This window comes from Ranitomeya imitator, chromosome 10 (genome assembly GCF_032444005.1).
Source record: "Ranitomeya imitator isolate aRanImi1 chromosome 10, aRanImi1.pri, whole genome shotgun sequence".
Taxonomy (NCBI): domain Eukaryota; kingdom Metazoa; phylum Chordata; class Amphibia; order Anura; family Dendrobatidae; genus Ranitomeya; species Ranitomeya imitator.
In genome coordinates, this window is record NC_091291.1 from 136,956,008 (window position 1) to 136,979,043 (window position 23,036).

Sequence of the window (23,036 nt, forward strand, 5' to 3'; positions counted from 1 at the left end):
AGAGGCAAATCTTCATCCATTTTTGCTAAGTCGTTATTAGAACTTGTCCTTACTGAGTCTTTGCCAACATTTTCCCAGATACTAAGTCAATGAATGTATATTTGTTACCTGATCCAATACATATCCTTTCTCACAGGAAAGTGAAAGTTGATCCTTCACTACATAGGTCGTCTTTTCAGGTGTAAAATGCCCTCTTGGTGGCAGCACAGGATCAGGACATGGAAGGGCTGTGGATAAAGAAAAAATAGCAAAAACTTTTTTTTTTTTAAGAATTGGCATTGAATCTGTCCAGCTACAGTGTGACAGCCATATCCACCCAGGGGCCCAGCGGTTTGGGATAAATAGGTACCTGATAACAGCATGGCTTTTTTTAATCACTCACCATCTCCTAGGCTGGAGCTGTAATCTGAATATCTTAATGCAAATGCAATTACTGGCTGAGCATAAACCTTTTTTTGTATTTTATTCCTGACCTTGGATTAGGACAAGCAGGGAACTGAGCCAGATGCTTATCATCAATCGCTGCAATTAAAGCAGTAACAGTTCAGAATGGCCAGGAGATTACAGCTTGTGAGTCACACTACCAATACCGTCACACTATAACATTTCGATCGCTACGACGGTACGATTCGTGACGTTCCAGCGATATCGTTACGATATCGCTGTGTCTGACACGCAGCAGCGATCAGGGATCCTGCTGAGAATCGTACGTCGTAGCAGATCGTTTAGAACTTTCTTTCATCGCTGGATCTCCCGCTGTCATCGCTAGATCGGTGTGTGTGACACCGATCTAGCGATGCGATCCAGCGATGCGTTCGCTTGTAACCAGGGTAAACATCGGGTAACTAAGCGCAGGACCGCGCTTAGTTACCCGATGTTTACCCTGGTTACAAGCGTTAAACTAAAAAAAAACAAACAGCACATACTTACATTCTGGTGTCCGTCAGGTCCCTTGCCGTCTGCTTCCCGCACTGTGACTGCCGGCCGTAAAGTGAAAGCAGAGCACAGCGGCTGTGCTTTCACTTTCACTTTACGGCCGGCAGTCACTGAGTGCGGGAAGCAGACTGCAAGGGACCTGACGGACACCAGAATGTAAGTATGTGCTGTTTTTTTTTTTTTAGTTTAACGCTTGTAATCAGGGTAAACATCGGGTAACTAAGCGCGGTCCTGCGCTTAGTTACCTGATGTTTACCCTGGTTACCCAGGGACCTCGGCATCGTTGGTCGCTGGAGAGCTGTCTGTGTGACAGCTCCCCAGCGACCACACTACGATTTACCTACGATCACGGCCAGGTCATATCGCTGGTCGTGATCGTAGGTAAATCGTATAGTGTGACGGTACCCTTACACACCAAGTCTGTGAAACCTCAACATCGCTGGACAGGTTATAGTAACACGCATGAAAATACCCACAGAAATACTGTGAACGGTCTCTATAGGATTCTTCTAGCACAAAGCCTTCTAGCTTTATGACCCCTGCTGCTTGGTAAGTTTGGTGGCTGACCATGGCACTGACTTAATGGGAGCTATAATAGCAGATTTGGAAATTCGGGTCATGCATATGCGTAGAATTAAGTGCAACCTCTCCTGGTGTAGGTTCATTCCCTCATCCAGAAACCGCTTTCCCCCTTTTGCATAGAAATGTAATTGTGACCATTGAGCCAGATTCTGCTGCAGTGTGGCGCCTTTGCTCATGGTACGCAATCTTTATTTTAAGGCGTTGTTCACTAGTCCAGGACGGGAGAGCTAGTGACGACACCACTGGAACGGCGCCAGCAGCAGGGTTGACAATAAGGCCGGAGTCACACTACAGCGAGATACTTACCGAGTCTTGCAGGTTAAAAACAAGCTCCGGCACTCCAGAGCGGAGCGTGTGGCTCCATGTATTGCTATGCAGCCGCATGCTCCGCTCTAGAGTGCCGGCGCCAGAGCTTGGTTTTAACCTGCGAGACTCGGCCGTATCTCGCTGTGTGTGATCCCGGCCTAAGTGTCATTATTTTACTGAGGGCAAACATACGGATTGGGGCGGTATCTCCCGAGTAGTGGACAACCCCTTTTAAGGTTTACACTAACCGTGGTTTTGCGTAATAGAATTCTATGAGGCCGCAATAATTTCACGGTGCATCGTATGGCTGTGAAAAAAGATCGAGACTGCTAGATCTTTTTCACGGTTTACGGTCACGGCCCCCATTGAAAATCAAACTTCCTTTGTTTTTGCGGTGCACCGTGACATCCGGTTTTGCAGAACGCCGTTTTTTGTTTCCAAAACTATTTCCATAGTACTGGAAACCAGAAAAACGGCCATCCGCTATTTTTTTCTTTTGCGGTCTGTTATTGAGGCAAACCATGAAAATTGCGGCGATATGGCCCGCAATAACAGGCCGCAAAAAACACGGTATGTGTAAAAGTAGACGTAGTCATGTAAGTTAATTTTTAATCCTTCTGTCACTCTGTGACTGCAGACTGAATAATCCCCCCAGGGAACGCACTGTGTACAGCAGGCATTCTCCGGTTTCTGACCTGGGCTGGAGGGTATGTATGAGTTATATATACTCCAGGCCAGTGGGCACGTACCTGCTCGCCACACACTTGTCAATATAATAGCGATATTGAATATCAATAGCGAGGCCGTGTGCCCTGTCTAGTGACGTGGCCAACCCGTGGGCGTGATCAACTAGAGGGAGTCTCCTCGCTCCATACATGTGTAGCGCACACTGGCCGGGAGTATGTATAACTCATACATGCCCTCCAGTCCCGGATCTGAAACCGACAAATCCCCACGGTGCACTGTGGGAATTCATAAGTCTGCAGTCACACTGACTGCCTGCAGACTTATTTGCTTGAAGACACAAAAAGAGCACAGCGAGGTCAAAAATACTCTGTTGTAAAGAAGTCACAGTAAATGAGCAAGTGCTAGTCAAAAAATGAAAAAAATACAGGGTATTTAGTTAATACGTTTTTTTTTGCAAAAAAATGTATATTAAGCTGCTCCACCAATCACTTAATATACATTTTTTGCAAAAAAACGTATTCACTAAATGCCCTGTATTTTTTTCATTTTTTGACTAGCACTTGCTCATTTAGGCCGGCGTCACACTTGCGAGTTTTACGGACGTATGAGCGCATAAAATACGTCCGTAAAACTCGCCTAACAAACGTCCCAATTATTCTCTATGCCCCTGCTCCTATCTGCCGTATTTTACTGATCAGTATTATACGGCTTTCTACGGCCGTAGAAAATCGCAGCATGCTGCGTTTGTCACCGTATTGCGCAAAAAAAAAACGCCAATGAAAGTCTATGGAAGCCCCAAAAATACGGATTACACACGGACCAGCAGTGTGACTTGCGAGAAATACGCAGCGCTGTTAGAGAGAAAAGCCGGCAATTCAGTGCGGTGTACAGTAAAATCACACTGACCACTTACAGTAGAATAGGTGGAATAAATGTGTACACATAGAATAGAGATATATATATATTATAATGTGTCAGTGAGACACATATATGTATACAGTGGGGCAAAAAAGTATTTAGTCAGTCAGCAATAGTGCAAGTTCCACCACTTAAAAAGATGAGAGGCGTCTGTAATTTACATCATAGGTAGACCTCAACTATGGGAGACAAACTGAGAAAAAAAAATCCAGAAAATCACATTGTCTGTTTTTTTATCATTTTTTTTGCATATTATGGTGGAAAATAAGTATTTGGTCAGAAACAAACAATCAAGATTTCTGGCTCTCACAGACCTGTAACTACTTCTTTAAGAATCTCCTCTTTCCTCCACTCATTACCTGTAGTAATGGCACCTGTTTAAACTTGTTATCAGTATAAAAAGACACCTGTGCACACCCTCAAACGGTCTGACTCCAAACTCCACTATGGTGAAGACCAAAGAGCTGTCAAAAGACACCAGAAACAAAATTGTAGCCCTGCACCAGGCTGGGAAGACTGAATCTGCAATAGCCAACCAGCTTGGAGTGAAGAAATCAACAGTGGGAGCAATAATTAGAAAATGGAAGACATACAAGACCACTGATAATCTCCCTCGATCTGGGGCTCCACGCAAAATCCCACCCCGTGGGGTCAGAATGATCACAAGAACGGTGAGCAAAAATCCCAGAACCACGCGGGGGGACCTAGTGAATGAACTGCAGAGAGCTGGGACCAATGTAACAAGGCCTACCATAAGTAACACACTACGCCACCATGGACTCAGATCCTGCAGTGCCAGACGTGTCCCACTGCTTAAGCCAGTACATGTCCAGGCCCGTCTGAAGTTTGCTAGAGAGCATTTGGATGATCCAGAGGAGTTTTGGGAGAATGTCCTATGGTCTGATGAAACCAAACTGGAACTGTTTGGTAGAAACACAACTTGTTGTGTTTGGAGGAAAAAGAATACTGAGTTGCATCCATCAAACACCATACCTACTGTAAAGCATGGTGGTGGAAACATCATGCTTTGGGGCTGTTTCTCTGCAAAGGGGCCAGGACGACTGATCCGGGTACATGAAAGAATGAATGGGGCCATGTATCGTGAGATTTTGAGTGCAAACCTCCTTCCATCAGCAAGGGCATTGAAGATGAAACATGGCTGGGTCTTTTAACATGACAATGATCCAAAGCACACCACCAGGGCAACGAAGGAGTGGCTTCGTAAGAAGCATTTCAAGGTCCTGGAGTGGCCTAGCCAGTCTCCAGATCTCAACCCTATAGAAAACCTTTGGAGGGAGTTGAAAGTCCGTGTTGCCAAGCGAAAAGCCAAAAACATCACTGCTCTAGAGGAGATCTGCATGGAGGAATGGGCCAACATACCAACAACAGTGTGTGGCAACCTTGTGAAGACTTACAGAAAACGTTTGACCTCTGTCATTGTCAACAAAGGATATATTACAAAGTATTGAGATTAAATTTTGTTTCTGACCAAATACTTATTTTCCACCATAATAGGCAAATAAAATGTTAAAAAAACAGATAATGTGATTTTCTGGATTTTTTTTCTCAGTTTGTCTCCTATAGTTGAGGTCTACCTATGATGTAAATTACAGGCGCCTCTCATCTTTTTAAGTGGTGGAACTTGCACTATTGCTGACTGACTAAATACTTTTTTGCCCCACTGTATATATTATTACTTCATACAGCGCTAGATAGCTTTAAAGCCGGTAATTCAATTACCGGCTTTTGCCATCTCCTTCCTAAACCCGACATGATTTGAGACATGGTTTACATACAGTAAACCATCTCATATCACCATTTTTTGCCTATTCCACACTACTAATGTTAGTAGTGTGTATATGCAAAATTTGGGCGTTCTAGCTATTAAATTAAAGGGTTAAATGGCGGAAAAAATTGGCGTGGGCTCCTGCGCAATTTTCTCCGCCAGAGTAGTAAAGCCAGTGACTGAGGGCAGATATTAATAGCCTGGAGAGGGTCCACGGTTATTGGCCCCCCCCTGCCTAAAAACATCTGCCCCCAGCCACCCCAGAAAAGGCACATCTGGAAGATGCGCCTATTCTGGCACTTGGCCACTCTCTTCCCATTCCCGTGTAGCGGTGTGATATGGGGTAATGAAGGGTTAATGCCACCTTGCTATTGTAAGGTGACATTAAGCCAAATTAATAATGGAGAGGCGTCAACTATGACACCTATCCATTATTAATCCAATACTAGTAAAGGGTTAAAAAACACACACATTATTAAAAATTATTTTAATGAAATAAAAACAAAGGTTGTTGTTATAATTTATTCTACGCTCAATCCTTCTGAAGACCCTCGCTCTTTAACAAAGTAAAAATAATAAACCAACAATATACATACCTTCCGAAGATCTGTAACGTCCCACGATGTAAATCCTTCTGAAGGGGTTAAAACATTTTGCAGCCAGGAGCTCTGCTAATGCAGCGCTGCTCCTGGCTGCAAAACCCCGGGGAATGAAGGTAAAGTAGGTCAATGACCTATATTTACCTTCATTTGCGGTGAGGCGCCCTCTGCTGGTTGTCCTCATATGAACTCGAGCCTGGGAGCTTTCTAGGAAAGTTCCCACGCTCCAGGAACAGCCAGCAGAGGGCGCCTCACCGCAAATGAAGGTAAATATAGGTCATTGACCTACTTTACCTTCATTCCCCGGGGTTTTGCAGCAAGGAGCAGCGCTGCATTAGCAGAGCTCCTGGCTGCAAAATGTTTTAACCCCTTCAGATGGATTTACATCGTGGGACCTTACAGATCTTCGGAAGGTATGTATATTGTTGGTTTATTATTTTTACTTTGTTACAGAGCGAGGGTCTTCAGAAGGATTGAGCGTAGAATAAATTATTACAACAACCTTTGTTTTTATTTCATTAAAATAATTTTTAATAATGTGTGTTTTTTAACCCTTTACTAGTATTGGATTAATAATGGATAGGTGTCATAATTGACACCTCTCCATTATTAATTTGGCTTAATGTCACCTTATAATAGCAAGGTGGCATTAACCCTTCATTACCCCATATCCCACTGCTACACGGGAATGGGAAGAGAGTGGCCAAGTGCCAGAATAGGCGCATCTTCCAGATGTGCCTCTTCTGGGGTGGCTGGGGGCAGATGTTTTTAGCCAGGGGGGGGGGGGGGGGGGGGGCAATAACCATGGACCCTCTCCAGGCTATTAATATCTGCCCTCAGTCACTGGCTTTACTACTCTGGCGGAGAAAATTGCGGGGGAGCCCACTCCAATTTTTTCCGCCATTTAACCCTTTAATTTAATAGCTAGAACGGCCAAATTTTGCATATACACATTACTAACATTAGTAGTGTGGAATATGCAAAAAAAAAAAAAAATGGTGATATGAGATGGTTTACTGTATGTAAACCAGGTCTCATATCATGTCGGGTTTAGGAAGGAGATAGGAAAAGTCGGTAATTGAATTACCGGCTTTAAAGCTACCTAGCGCTGTATGAAGTAATAATATATATACATATAGGTGTCTACTGACATATATATATATATATATATATATATATATATATATATATATATATATATATATATATATATATATATATATGACACACACACACACACACACACACACACACACAGTATATATTTAATGTATGTGTTTTTTTTTTTTTTACACATGGATCCCTTGTATAGCCGTATGTCGGTTTTGCAAGCCTGCGAGAAAAACACGCAGTACGGATGCCATACGGATTACATACGGAGGATGCCATGCGCAAAAAACGCTGAAACACCCTGCCTACGGAGGAGCTACGGACCACTATTTTGGGGACGTTTCAGCGTATTACGGCCGTAATATACGGACCGTATTGTCTTACGCTGAGTATGACTCCAGCCTTACTGTGACTTCTTTACAACAGAGTATTTTTTGACCTCGCTGTGCTTTTTGTGTCTTCAAGTTTCTTGGTGGTGTGTGAACAGGTTTTTACATACTTGTTCACTGTGCAAGTAGCCCATGTGTTTTTGGACTTCTTTGCTTGGTACGGACAACCCCCTTAAGCCCCCATGCACAATAGACCAATATATAGTTACTATATAGATACTATATCGATGGGATCGGCCAACAGTCTAATCTGTATGGGGGTCCCCAATTTCAGACTGTCCATCCTTTTGCCTGCTGATTTATAAGCTGATGACACAGACATCCGTTAGGAGCACAGGTGCGATCCTGTATATGGCAGAATCGGGCTAGGTAGATGCTGACCAAACCATCGAATGTCAGACCACTATCTGAAGTGTATAGGGGCTTTAGTTGATAACCATCAGTTAGTTGATGTCATAATAAATAGAGATCCTGTAGTGTGAATGCTAAAAGACTAAAGATCCATAAATGAGCGCCGATCAACTGTATGCAAGTGAATCTGCTAGTTTATGTCCCTGTTCAAACTGGCGGACAACACTGTACTGTTACTACAGTCAGTCTGTTCCCTTAGAACATGTTTGTTGGCAGCCTAACCACTGTGCTATGTGGTGCCTCTATTAAATCAGCCGACGAACAAGCACTTTGCTGATCTGGAGTCATGTTTACATGGGCCGATATCGATAATCGTGCTTTCTTGTAACCTCAGCCTTCATGTGTGTGGGGGAGTCAAGAGGAATAGTTGTCAGCAGCTATCTGTATTGTATGGGCATAAGACTGAGGAGCTCTCTCATTAATTCCTCCACTTCACTTTTTACCCTGCAATTCTTGCAGGAGCAATGATTGCTAGATTTAAACTCGTTGGAGGTGGTGCCAAAGCCCTGCCCATAGATATATGTCAACACCTTATATCTACAGCTACCAGTATGACGTTTTAAAGGGAATCTGTCACCCCTTAAGACGTATATGACCTATTAGTATGGGCATACAGGTGATAGCAGTGTTAGACTAGTCCTACCTGTATGCCTCATATTAATGGTCTCATTGCTGAGAAATCGTATTTTATTTCCTTATGCTAATTTGTTCCAGGCTCTGGAACGTGCGGTGCCTTGAAGAAATCCCTGCCTCCTGTCTTCATTACAATACTACCCCCTCCTATGCACGTCAGTTATGACCCTGGAATCCCACGCCTGCGCCCTGCACTCCCTCAGAAACACCTCATCCTCCCTGCTATTGGCGCTGCATTCTGGGATCTGCGCAGGCGAGTCTGTGACCTCCAATGTGCACCCAGATAATATGCTCTCCCCCCTTCCTCCCTGCTAGGAACCATGTGTAAATAGTGAAGACTATGCAGGGAGGAAATGGGAAGATCACCTTATCAGCACGCACACTGGAGGTCACTGGAGTGGAAGTCACCTGCGCTGAAGATCCCTGAATGCAAGGACCATAGAAGGGAGGAGGAGGTATGTATTTCTGAGGAAGCGCAGGATTCTTGGGCCATAACTGACGTGCATTGGAGGAGATAAGTATTACAATGAGGAGACGATGCACAGATTTCTTACAGACACTGCACGCCCTGGAGCCTGGAAGAAATTATTAGCATAAAGAAAGAATATAACATTTCTTAGCAACAAGACTGTTAATATGAGGCATATGCTGCAGATAGGACTAGTTTAACATTTCTATCACCTATATGCCCATATTAAAAATCCATATATATCCTGAGGAGTGACCACCGATTCCCTTTAAAAAGGAGTCTGAAAATCTGCTAGGTGACAATTACATTTTCATACATTTGCATCGTGGTTTTTTGTGTCGTTCTGCGGAAAAGTAGAAGAAAGTCAATATAAAGACTCCCCTCCAGAGGCCTTATAGAAAGCACATTGGCTTTTGAGAGCCAAAGAACATCCATCATGGATCGTGTATGGGGTCTATACTTTGGTCTGATAGTGCCAATGGTGTAAGATTTCCCCCTGCCATGTATTTTTCTCATAACTGCAAGTTTTACTCCGACCTTTGGTTGTATATTCCAGTTTCCATCCCGTGTGATGTCCTGATCCATCTGTCGTGAATGCAATGTCCACAGTTTTATTCCTCGTATCAATTTCTGGAGGCAAAGTCTCACCACAGAGAGGAGCAAGGTCTTTCCCCCCAGCTGTAATCTGAAATGGAAAAATTCAATGATCACTTTTGTCTTGACCACACATGTCAAACTTTGGCCCGCAGTCCAAATCTGGCCAAAGGATGATTATTAGTGATGAGCGAGTATGCTCGTTACTCGAGATATCCGAGCATGCGTGGGTGATGTCCGAGTATTTTAGGCGTGCTCAGAGATTTAGTTTGTGTCGCCGCAGCTGCATGATTTGCGGCTGCTAGACAGCCTGAACACATGTGGGGATTCACTAATAAACAGGCAATCCCCACATGTATTCAGGCTGTCTAGCAGCCTCAAATCATGCAGCTGCGGCGACACAAACGAAATCTCTGAGCACTCACAAATACTCAATTACCTGAGCATTCTTGGAAATCTCAAGTAATGAGCATACTCGCTCATCACTAATGATTATATTTTGCCTGTGATGCCAGGCGGGGCCATTTTTCTGTATGGAGAACTATGTGGAGCCATTATACTGTATGGAAGGTAATGCAGGGTCCATTATTCTGTATGTAGGACTATATGGGACCATTATACTCTGTGGAAGTCAATTCAGGGACTCATACTGTAATGGGGTCACCATACTTTTTCAGGTGGTGTGAGGGGTGGTACAGTAAGGTCATCATACCGTGCACGTGGGGGGGGGGGGGTCTTACTGTGTTTGGGGAAACTTTTGTTGGCATCATACTTTATTAATCTGCATTATTCAAAGTTTATCACTTGCGATTACATATTTTAATTAGGCCATTGGGCCATATACTTTTACTGCTCTCATATAAGCTATATTTTATTCAGTCGCCATGACAGCACAACGAGAGAGGGGATCCGCCCTTCAGGGACAGGAAACCTACAGACACAAAAAGGGCGGTACCTCTCTCCCACGTCAGTTTGGTTTCCTGTCCCTGACAGCGGAACCTCTTTCAGACAGGCCCTGAGAAGAGGGTCGAAGTTAAGAAGACTCCCCACTCCTGGCGGCACGGTACAGGTAGCGGGGGTCCCCTACCTCGGCCCGTCCAGGAGGCAGGAAGCACCACACGGCAGGGGCACTGCGCGGTGTAGGTGGCAGCAGGAGGAAGCAGCCTCTGACATAGGCTAGCTTCTCGGGCGTCCGCAGCGCAGAGGTACCTATGAAGAGGTGCTTGGCTACTTGGGGTCCCGGGAGTCACGCTGTTCCGGGCAGGGACGCGGCATTGGTCCGGAGGGGGTCTGCTGGCGTCCTGGTCCGCGTGTCGGCTTGGCGCCGCCGCGTCCTGAAGGGGGCGTGTCCGGATGACGCGGCGAGCGGCGCGGCCGGATGACGCGGCTGGGCATGCGCAGTAGCGTCATCTCCGGCTAATGGCGGCGCCCAGCTGCGGGAACGGTCGGGGCTTCGGGGAGGGGTAGCGCAGCGGCGGACGATTAATGACCACCTGGGATTCCCTGCTGGCCCCCATCTGGGGGCGGTACCTTGGGGGTATTTAAGGCGGCAAGCTGGGATGATCAGAGTTCCTCACCCATTCCATAATGGAGTCGCCAGAAGGAACTATCAGCCAGCAGCAGGAGCCGCAGCAGCAGTCAGATAAGCCTCGTAGAAGCTCCCAGCGTCGGTCTAGTGGCAGTAGCCGCGCTGGTGGAGCTAAGGAGGCACGGATCTCTATACCAAAGTCCTCAAGCCGTAAGGATTTGCCGGCTACGAAGGACCCCCCATCTACGGTACCACTCATTACTGGACGGGGTAAGTGAGCTTCGTGAAAGTCCACTTAGTGATGATTGTGTTCCCCTTGTCTTTTTTCCTCTATCAGGGGAGGAAAAGTTTGTCCAAAGCCAAACATAGGCAGTGTGCCGAATGTGCAGAGCCGCTTCCAGATGGGCATTCGAAAAAATTATGTAAAATATGTATTCAACGTCTACTGGAGGAGGAGGCGCCTGATCTGACCTCTACAATAAGAGAGATTGTGAGACAGAAAATTAAAGGTGCCGAGAGATCCAAGTCTCGGGGAGCAGAAGCTAAAAGATCATCCCCTTTATCTGAGGTAGATTCGGACTCGGGTGAGCTGAGCTCAGGGTCTCTTCCGTCTACTTCCTCCTCTGAGGATCAGGAGTCTACTCGAGCCTGTTTGTCCCTAGATAGGGTTAACCATCTGGTCAAAGCAGTTAACAGCACAATGGGGATAGAAGATACCCAGTCGGAATGTTCCATTCAGGATGTTATGTTCAGGGGTATTGAGCGAAAATCCCGAAGAGCCTTTCCAGTGATTGACAAAATCAAGTCGTTAATCTCAAAAGAATGGAAGAAACCAGAAAGGAAGGGGTCGCTTCCGCCAGCCTTTAAAAGAAGGTATCCCTTTGAGGAAGCTGCTTCGTCCTCATGGGATAAAGTCCCGAAGCTGGATGCAGCAGTCGCTAAGGCATGCAAAAAAAGTCTCTCCCCTTCGACGACTTGGGGAATTTGAAAGACCCGTTAGATAGGAAAGCCGACATCTTCCTTAAAGGAGCTTGGGAGACTTCAGCGGGGTCCTTGAGGCCAGCTATAGCAGCCACTTGTACCGCTCGATTCTTGATGGTATGGTTGGGTCACCTCGAAGATCAGCTCAGAGATAAAGTCCCTAGGTCGGAAATATTGTCCTCCATGCCCATAATCCAGGATGCCGCAGCCTTCCTTTCAGATGCTTCAGCAGATTCGGTCAGGTTGGCCGCCAGGTCCTCGGCATTATCCAATGCAGCCAGGAGAGCGCTGTGGATAAAATGCTGGCCAGGGGACTTACAAGCTAGAACAAAATTATGTAGCATTCCTTGTGAAGGAGCTCACTTGTTCGAACCGGTCCTAGACGAGCTATTGGAAAAAGCAGGGGATAATAAAAAACGCTTTCCCTTCCTAGGAAGACCCTTCTACAGACGGGACTATAATAGAGGATGGTCCAACCGCAGAAGACCATATAGAGACTCCAACAGAGAATCTACTAGATATGACAACAGCAGAAGGAGGGGTAGAGGATTTATGTTTAATCCTTCACGAGAGGTTAAGAAACCACAATGACTAGCGGACCAGGTGGGGGGTAGGCTTTCGGCCTTCTACCCAGCCTGGGTGCGGATTACAAACAAACCAATGGATTCTAGGCATTGTAGAGAAAGGCCTAACCTTTGACTTCCACCATACTCCTCGGGACAAATTTATGTTAACACCTGTTCGTTCCTCCTCTACAGAGCAGTTGGCGCTGGAGTCTGAGGTCCGGGAGCTCCAACAGAAGAATGTTCTAGTCAAAGTCCCTGCAGGCGAGGAAGGTAGGGGGTTTTATTCCCCTCTGTTCCTGGTCAAAAAACCTGATGGTTCATATCGCACCATTATTAATTTAAAAGGCCTGAATAATTTTCTGTTGATACCCTCCTTCAAAATGGAGTCGGTCAAGACAGCAATAAAATTACTCTTTCACCACTGTTTTATGGTTGTCTTAGATCTCAAAGACGCCTATTACCATGTACCAATTCATATTGATCATCAGAAATTTCTTAGGGTGGCGGTTTCACTAGCCGGCACAGTAGAACACTTTCAATATCAGGCACTTCCATTCGGAGTCGCAGTTGCACCCAGGGTGTTCACAAAAATCATGGTGGAGGTTATGGCGCACTTGCATGAACAGGATATATTAATAGTCCCTTACCTGGATGATTTGCTAATTGTGGGTCATTCTGAGTCGCATTGCACAGACCAACTACAGAAAGTCATGGATGCGTTACACAAATTGGGCTGGATGGTCAATATAAAAAAATCGCGCCTTCAGCCCCGAAAAGTACAAGAATTCCTGGGATATGTTATAGACTCTAGTCAGCAGGAATGTCGCCTGCCGGACACAAAAGTTGCTAAGATTAAGCAGTTGGTCACCAGGGCAATAAATAATCCCTTAGTATCGGTCAGGAGTGCGATGTCAATCTTGGGTTCTCTTACGTCCTGCATCCCGGCAGTTCTCTGGGCACAGTTCCACACGAGGGCTTTACAGTGGGACGTGTTACACAATTCCCGTCGTCTAAGAGCTCACCTCGACAGTAAATTCACACTTTCTGCGGAGACTGTACATTCGCTTGGTTGGTGGACTCACACTTCGAATCTACACAGGGGGGTCCCTTGGATAAATCACATATCTAGAGTGTTGACTACGGACGCTAGCCCCAAGGGGTGGGGGGCTCACTTAGGGGAGGATTGGGTTCAGGGACTATGGTCTCAGTCTGAACAGGACTCTTCCTCCAACTTGAAAGAACTGTTGGCAGTAAAACATGCCTTAAATAGATTCCTTGTACCCCTACAGGGTCGACACGTCAGGCTTTTGTCAGACAATCGGGTAACTGTGGCCTACATTAATCGTCAAGGTGGCACGCGATCCAGTACATTGATGGAGGTCGCAAATCATATCTTTCAGGTCGCCGAAGTACATCTTCTCTCCCTGACGGCGCTTCATATAAAAGGAAGTATCAACACCAAAGCCGACTATCTAAGCCGCAACATGCTCAGACAGGGAGAGTGGTCGTTAAATCCAGCCATTTTCAGTCAGATCATTCAGTTATGGGGTTGTCCGGAGATAGACCTTTTTGCCAACAGAGAGAACAAAAAATTACACCAATTCTGCTCCCTAAATCCAAAAGACAACCCATACGCTGTGGAAGCTCTGCTGATATCTTGGCACTTCAGGCTCGCGTATGCTTTTCCCCCTCTAAATCTGATTCCCCTAGTTCTGAGGAAGATTCGGGAGGACAAGGCCCGGGTAATCTTGATAGCTCCATTTTGGCCCAAGAGGGCTTGGTTTCCTTGGCTGAGGAAGATGTCTGTCTGCCAACCATGGATTCTTCCAGAGCTACCAGATCTGCTCTCCCAGGGACCAATCCTCCATCCTCAAGTAGCCAACTTACACCTAGCGGCATGGAACTTGAGAGGTCCTTACTGAGGGGGAAAGGGTTCTCTCAGAATCTGGTAAATACTCTCCTTAAAAGTAGGAAACCCTCTACAACGGGCATTTATGTGAGGGTATGGAGAAAATTTTTATCATTTTCAGGGGCTCAAATTGACCAAGAACCATGTATTAACCAGATTCTTGAATTTTTACAAAAAGGCCTGGAAATGGGCTTGGCCACAAGTACTCTTAGAGTTCAGGTGTCAGCGCTAGGAGCGTTATATAATCTTAATTTAGCCAGTAATCACTGGATTTCTAGATTCTTTAAAGCAGTCACCAGGTCTAGACCAATTATTAAACAAAGGTTAGTCCCATGGGACCTAAATTTAGTACTCTCAGCCCTAACGCTAGCCCCATTCGAGCCCATTGATACTATTCCTGTGAACATCCTGTCAATCAAAACAGCCCTGTTGGTTGCTCTCACATCTGCTAGAAGGGTAAAGGTACCGTCACACTTAGCGACGCTGCAGCGATACCGACAACGATCCGGATCGCTGCAGCGTCGCTGTTTGGTCGCTGGAGAGCTGTCACACAGACAGCTCTCCAGCGACCAACGATCCCGAGGTCCCCGGTAACCAGGGTAAACATCGGGTAACTAAGCGCAGGGCCGCGCTTAGTAACCCGATGTTTACCCTGGTTACCAGCGTAAAAAAACAAACAGTACATACTTACATTCAGCTGTTTGTCCCTTGCCGTCTGCTTCCTGCACTGACTGCTGGCCGTAAAGTGAAAGTGAAAGCACAGCACAGCGGTGAGTCACACAGCGGTGACTCACCGCTGTGGCTGTGCTCTGCTTTCACTTTACGGCCAGCAGTCAGTGCAGGAACCAGACGGCAAGGGACAGACAGCTGAATGTAAGTATGTACTGTTTGTTTTTTTACGCTGGTAACCAGGGTAAACATCGGGTTACTAAGCGCGGCCCTGCGCTTAGTTACCCGATGTTTACCCTGGTTACCAGTGAAGACATCGCTGAATCGGTGTCACACACGCCGATTCAGCGATGTCTACGGGGAGTCCAGCGATGAAATAAAGTTCTGGACTTTCTTCCCCGACCAGCGATCTCCCAGCAGGGGCCTGATCGCTGCTGCCTGTCACACTGGACGATATCGCTAGCGAGGACGCTGCAACGTCACGGATCGCTAGCGATATCGTCTAGTGTGACAGTACCTTTAGTGATCTGCAGGCACTCTCCAGACATCCACCATACATGCAGGTTAGGGAGGATAGGGTCATATTGAAACCCGATCCCCTATATCTGCCTAAAGTTGCGTCTAAATTTCACAGGATTCAGGAGGTAGTCCTACCCTCCTTTTGCTCCAACCCTGCTAACGATAAAGAGCGTAAATTCCATTGCTTAGATGTGAGGAGATGCCTCCTTAGATATATTGCAGTTTCAGATTCCTGGAAAAAAAGATAACTCTTTATTTGTAGCCTATCAAGGGGTAAGGAAGGGTCTTAGAGTATCTAAAAACACTCTAGCCAGATGGATTAGGGAGGCGACCTCTCTCGCTTATACCACAGGTGGCAACGAAGTTCCAGATGGTATAAAGGCACACTCCACGCGGGCCATGGCATCTTCCTGGGCGGAGAGGTCAGAAGTGTCAATCGAAGACATATGTAAGGCGGCCACATGGTCTTCCCCTTCTACCTTTCTTAGACACTACAGATTAGATCTGGGTAGTTCCTCAGACCTTACGTTTGGGAGAAGAGTGCTAGAAGCTATTATCCCCCCCTAAATCTTTCGTCTCTGAAAGTCTCTCGTTGTGCTGTCATGGCGACTGAATAAATACGTACGCTACTCACCTGGTAGCAGTGTTTTTTCAGGAGCCATGACGGCACCCTTAAATTCCCTACCCTATAATTTTGGATGTTTCAACACCCTGTTGGTTTTTGCGTTATATTCCATGTTCACTGGCATAATAAAATGTGTTTATATACATGCTGCATCTGTGTTACTAACCAAGGTGGTCCTCTCATGCTCTGGAAACAACTGACGTGGGAGAGAGGTACCGCCCTTTTTGTGTCTGTAGGTTTCCTGTCCCTGAAGGGCGGATCCCCTCTCTCGTTGTGCTGTCATGGCTCCTGAAAAAACACTGCTACCAGGTGAGTAGCGTACGTATATTCCAATAGGCGAAGATCAATTAAAATGTACTTTGTTTGTGGGACAGCCTCTTTAAGCTTGTTTCCATATGAAAAGGTTTATCGTTATATTTGATGATCAGGAAAATGTTCCTTAATTGTAGACATTTTTTAATATCAAGGTTGGCCCTTGACTTCGTCCAAGTTTTTTAATTTTGTCCCCCTGTGTATATGAGTCTGACATCCCTGTTCTTGACAAACTTTGAATAAATCATAACTATAAGCAAAAATAAGTAGCTTTGTACCATCTTATTCCATAATATGAGATTTCTCCTGGCGTCTGAACTCCTACTCCTTCGAAAAACATGAAGCTCTCACTCATGTGTATAATTATATCTGACTGTCTTCATTTTCCCTGTACATATGTAGCAGAGATATGGTTGGGTGACAATGCCCTCTAAACGTTTCCATCTTGGTTGTCCTATATTAATTAGCTATAAATCCGATGGCCAACATTACTTCTCCTGAAAAGGCAGCCATCTTTGTTTTTTTCGATCCATAAAAAATTGGCATCCGATACGGCTACCATGACTTTGTGAACAGGAAATCTGCAATGTTTTTTAATGTATGGGAATCTATATGGGAGCAGCTGTCATTAATATTGTCTGCCATCCAAAATAGATGTGAAAAAGAATTTTTATAGGAAAAAGACAAGTGAGTGACTTGTATTTAGAACACATTTTTTTTTTTAGTTGAATAATGCTCTTCTGATGTGATCAATGTCAAGCTGTAGAGCCATCTTGTCACAACAATGAAGCTTGTAGACTCATGCTCGTGAAGGGGTTACAGGTCGGATTGTGGCTTCTAAATAACCGGAGGAGAAACAAGGAATTCTGGCGGCTTCTGGACAGATTCTGTCAGCTCTAAAATGAAGATTAAACAGAGCGCAATACTGGAAAATTACAAGAGTCCCCGAGGACACCGTATCAAATAGCAAAAGTGTCGTATTTATCGAATGGATTTTTCTGCGCTTACGAAGCTGAGGCCATTTCATCAGCGTCCATAGATCATGTTTCAAGCATTTAAAGACACGCGGCCAAGATAAATCTTCAACTTCACTGGCTTTCTCATTTTCGTTGAAGATCAACAGAAACAGAAGCTATGAAAACATATTTGTGCTGTACGCTGGACCGCGCAGCTCCTGTCCTGATAATATCGCAAGAAACCGAATGCACATTCCTATGGCACTTCCCGATAGACCAGGCACCGAAACTATACAGCTTCCGATCAAGTAGTGGCCAAGTACTAGCACAACGTGCAATCCATGTGTGAGGTTATGGCGTGGAATTCATATAGCATGGCAGAGGGCCGCCAGACTCCTTTTATATCTGTACCCTCCTGTATCTGGCAGAGGCTTATCTCATGCTGGAAGAATGGAGTGGTGTGTTGACCAAATTTAACCACTTCATGACTCTGATTTTAATTACCAGTGCATAAGTTTTTTTTTTATACTTTTGCATTTTATTTTTCTTTCAGACTACCAATCTTTGTTTCCATCACGTGTCACGCTGTCACGGTTTTCCACAGGTTCAATTCATTGCTTTCCTGAAATACTCTGTTCTTATTGCAACTCTATTTCTTCTACTTTTAATTCAATTTCTGATAAAATTGTTTCTTAAAGACTTTTCTGAATTAAGTTGATAACTTCGCATTTGAGTTCTCAGCTGATTTTGCTGTGGGATTTTCTTTTTCACGTGCATCGGCAACATGTATCGGCAGCCATCTTTTTATTAGTAGCTCACCTATATTTCTTATAGCAAGAGATGCACATATTTATAATAGCATATGCACATACATTTTCTTTAAACAGGACCTGTCACTGGCTACAATACCTTGTAAAAATCCCTGAACGTCCCTGATGCTGGTGATCTTTACAGTTTAGCGCTGTGTTGCTCCATTACCGAAATTTTTTTTTTTCTTCTCCTGGAGCATAGTATGTGAAATCTCTGCTTCTTCAGAGTTTTTTTGGGGCAGGTGGCCGGCGTGCTCTTTCACCTTCTGCCAGCAATCATCTTGGCAATGTCTGAGAACTGCTAGATCAGCTGTTGAGCTGTGATTGTCAGCATCTGGGAGGGATAAAGGTGCACACCCCCAGAAAAGACTGAAGAAACTGTCAAGCAGTCTGTAAGCAGAGATTTCACATATTTCGCACTAAAAGCAACAAATGTGAATATCCGCAGTGGAACGACGCAGCGCAAAAGTGAAAAGAGCTGCAGGATCGGGGCAGTTCAGGGATTTTTACAAGATAATGAACTATTTTTGAGCAAGCGACCTGTCCTATTTACGGGACTCTACAGATTACTTCCCCCCTGCAAAATGAACACATTCATCCCCTTCATTATGATTATTTGCATTGACCTAAAGATTGTTAGCCACCCATTGCATTACAAAAAGATTTGTATATTCTAGTCAACAGCGAATTCTGATATCAACTGAAATATTGAAAAGCAATAAGCAGTCGAACTTCTACAGGCACAAAAAATTGTCATTTTTCAGTCTTACTCATCAGCTACATATATACTGTTTAATTCCAGTCCCATTTCAACTGTTCACTTACAGATCTACTATAATATTCATCCAGACTAAAGGCCAGAGAAAAAAGCCGGAGTGCACATGGACTGGAGAACCTTCAAATATGGAATAGATATTCCTAGATTAGATTGAATTAATATTCTACCAAGTGGAATTTGTGGGAAATTATGTGTAGTCACGAAGGCAATGTTTTTATCTTTAGAAGCAAGAAGAAGAATTGCGGTTCATCCATCCAAAGGAGTAAAAGAAATCCTGCTAAAGATTCTTTTAAAGATCCACTTTAACTTTCAAGTTATAAGGTGCATCGGAAATTATTTCCATTTTGTGAACAAGGAGATTATGCTTCTTCTAGACTCATCATGCTGATGATAGCCACTACTATGCTAAAAGGAAAAGAGACAGCTCTTTTGATGATGGTGGGCGGCTTTGGTTACGGTTTCTACATATTTCAGTTACTGGAGGCTACTCAAAAGGGGTGTGGAGGAAGCGGCCCCCAGAACATGCAGATGCTGGGACAATGTTCTAATGAGTAGGAATAGTGGCATACAAATGCTTGGTTCCATTCCACCAAGTACAATTTGTGTCATTGTGGGTACAGGCCCGTTACTCCTGGTGTAAACCACTGCTAGTCTATAATAGTAGAGCTGCCACGATGGAGAAAGGCTGCTGGAGTAGGAAAATGACAGGGCTGCCCATGGAGAACAGTCTGGAGGCCAGCAGAGCTATTGAGAGGGACCTGCATGTTAGTCCAGCTTCAGAGGAAAGGAAGAAGTGAAGGAGCCTGTATGTATGGAGTGGCCTATTACACCTGGAACCCCAGAGAGACGTAATTCCATCTTCGTGCCTCATTTCTGCCTTGATGACCTGTATATTAAACATTGTAGAATCTGTGTGTAGTGAAATATGTATAGGTTTATATGTGTAATCAGCAGATTAACATCTGCCCTGAAACTGCAGGTGTCACAAAGGTCACAACATATATATCTTGATAAGGCAGTCTACTGTCTCCAATCTCGCCATGGAGTCTGGCTGGGAACCAGGAAGAAGGGGAAACATTTCACACCTTCTAGCTCTTTTGAAGAGAGATGTCAATTACAGCCAGCCTGACACGATCTATCTGGGAAACTTTACACCAAGAATTTCAGAGAAAATAATCTATTCACTGGTGGAGTGGCCATGGGCCAATGAAAAAACAAGCAATTATAATATTAACCTGAGAGGCTGTTCTAGAAATCTGACCTCCAGGGTGACTATAAATCAGGCCTGTATACATAGAATCGTGTTCACATATTGAGGGCAGCCAAGCTGATGTGATCCAGTCCATCCATTCTCCCCTCACGGAGCAGAAAGCAGACTACAAAGTTAGCTATTCCTGTAAGTTTTCTCCTGTTTATTTTATAACTGTTTTGCATATTTGTATGTCTTATTATTACCATATTTTTATACCTTTTTCTTTATTGTAAGCAATATACATTTTTGTTTTAAAGCATAAAACTTTAACAAGTTGAACCTTGTACTGGGAAGGACAATTCCACAAATCTTAACATTTGGGTCAGATGGACATGAAACACCTCGAGCATTGCTGCACAAACGAGTGGTCTGGTACTTACAAATCTGGCCCTAATGAATCTTGCATTCTCTGGCATTTGCTGACTGTTTCCATAGACTTCAGATCGCATTGGCTGATAAAAATAATTTCAGTGGAAATCTGTGATGGTCCCATAACTCATCGGGTTTGCATATTGTTCAAGGCAAAGCACAGACTCTACTTTCACTGCAGAAGTAGCAGATTTCAGTGGGTCATTGAACTGTCAGTAACCGCATAAAAAATCCCTTTAAATTTATCAAGAATCCATGCTGATGTCGTCAGTATTTGATTGTTTAGTGATTTTTATCAGAATTGCTGAGACTGTGTTTAGTGAAGCTGACTTTTTCTGTAGAAATGATCTGCTTTTAGCGCTTTTTTTTTTTTTTTAACAATCTAAATTATAAGAAAACTGATTTAGAATGCCAAAAATTGCTACAATTTGGGGTGAATTTTGTTCTTTGACATAAACTGCTTCCTACCTGTAAACGGTCATAAGGACATAGAACATCTGGATGCGACTCTACATCAAAGTGCAGGAACCTCAGGAGGATAGAGAATCCCTCTTCAGCCTGGATCCGATATCTGCAGTTGGTCAGTTTAGGGTAAATCTCAGGAAATTCTGGGCTTACAATCTCTCCTGAACTTGTGGTATAGATCGCGTCGTCACACTTAACTAAAACAGAGACATCCCTTTTAAATGTTGAGATTTTACATTGAGACTCAAGTTTTTAGTGCTAAAATCTAGGTTAAAGACATGAGCACACAACGTAACATACCTCTCCCCGCACGCAGGCAAATTCTTTCTTGAAAAGTCTTTTTACACAAACACCCAGTTAAATGAAATTGTTGTTTTTTTAATAAGAATTTGAAAGTCACCAACATAGTCAACTGTACTGGTGCAAGATTATTTTGTAAGAAATATTATCGATTAGATTCACAATTTGGTGTTCTGATCATGACCAAAAAATATTTTTTTCCTGCCTTGTTGACTGTGGCTACTTTATCTGTTGGGACCTCTAAAGATCCCAAGATCGAGGCTTTGGAAGCCCGAAAATGCAGCTTTTCAGCCTCGTCCTGAACGGAGTGTAGTTGTGCGTGCGCAACGTATGTTCCATTAAACGTCTATGAAACCTACCAGAAATGGCTGAGCGCTGTAATCTGTAGTGAACTTTGTTTTGTAACCAATTCCAACCCAGCTGCAGATTTGCTATAGTCCAGCACACGGCATTCCTACTGTTATGACAGCTTGGCATTTCAAACAAGTACCGTACTTTGGAGAAATCTAATGCCTTTACTGAAATTTCCCATGGACGAGGAAAATCATTGCAAATACATAATGACAAAAGCCAGAAAGGGATCGTGATTGCCAAGCTATTTAAGAGTGCAGGTGTTAAAAGGTTGTTTTCCTGGATTTCTAATTATGTAATAAAAAGTGGACATTTAGGGGCTGATTCATCATTGCTTTTCAGCAAGAAAATTGTCATAAAATCTTTGAAAAGGCACAAAAGGAAATTAACTCCTGAGAACCACTGGCTTTCAGCAACGCAGGCAAGCCTGGTGCAATTACTGTTACTGCTCACAGCTAGAAAGCAGCGGCTGTAATCACGTATAACCATTGATTGACAGCCGACTCTGCAGTGCATCAGTGCTTTTATCATATGTATGAATAGTTTGAGAATTCTGAAGGAGAGGTGTATACTATTAAGCAAAATAAATACACAAACTATAATCTGATTATTTATTTTATAGAGGTAATAATAAAAGATGTGATCTCATGATTGTGAGACATGCTTTCCGCAGATTGGAATGGTTGTCTATTGAAGGTTTGCAAAGTTTGGCGTCAGTTCTGACACTTTCTTACTTGTTTGAAGGAATTTTACTGCTCTATAAGACAAAAAAAATGACAAAGTTCAGGGGTGTGAGCCGTACCCCTAACTGTCCCTTACAAAAAACAAAGCAAAAAAAAAAAGCACTCTTAATTGCGCTATGTTGGCTCGTGTATTCTTTAATGTATAACAAATTAAGTATTAGAAATTATTCGAATGTATTTACTAATTTATAGGAAGTCAAGTATTAAGGGGATTCTTTCTGAAGATTATATTCCCTAATAAAAATACCTGTTCTTCACCTTCTGTCTGGGTAAGATGTCTCCTTTGACACTTTTGGACCTGTTGAAAAGCACTTATACCTTCTGTATAAAAGCCTTTTTATAGGGGCCAATTTCAGCCCATAAAGCAATGCAGATCAATTATATTCAGAGTGACATCTGATCATTTTATATAGGCTAGTAAAATGCAAACTATAGTTACCGAGCAATCATTAATACAATCATTCTGTTTCCAAATGGCATTGAT

The 23,036-nt window shown here is 44.0% G+C and overlaps 1 protein-coding gene across 1 annotated transcript in view; it reads right to left on the reverse strand.

The window, feature by feature from the left end:
* The window catches only part of MASP2 (MBL associated serine protease 2), a 53,967-nt gene that overhangs the window by 18,862 nt on the left and 12,069 nt on the right, over window positions 1–23,036 (reverse strand). Inside the window, exons 5-7 of the mRNA XM_069741024.1 lie at window positions 21,162–21,355; window positions 9,364–9,511; window positions 109–227 (exon numbers count right to left, since the gene is read on the reverse strand). Of these exons, the coding sequence (XP_069597125.1) occupies window positions 109–227; window positions 9,364–9,511; window positions 21,162–21,355 (461 nt within the window). The remainder of the gene's footprint in view (window positions 1–108; window positions 228–9,363; window positions 9,512–21,161; window positions 21,356–23,036) is intronic.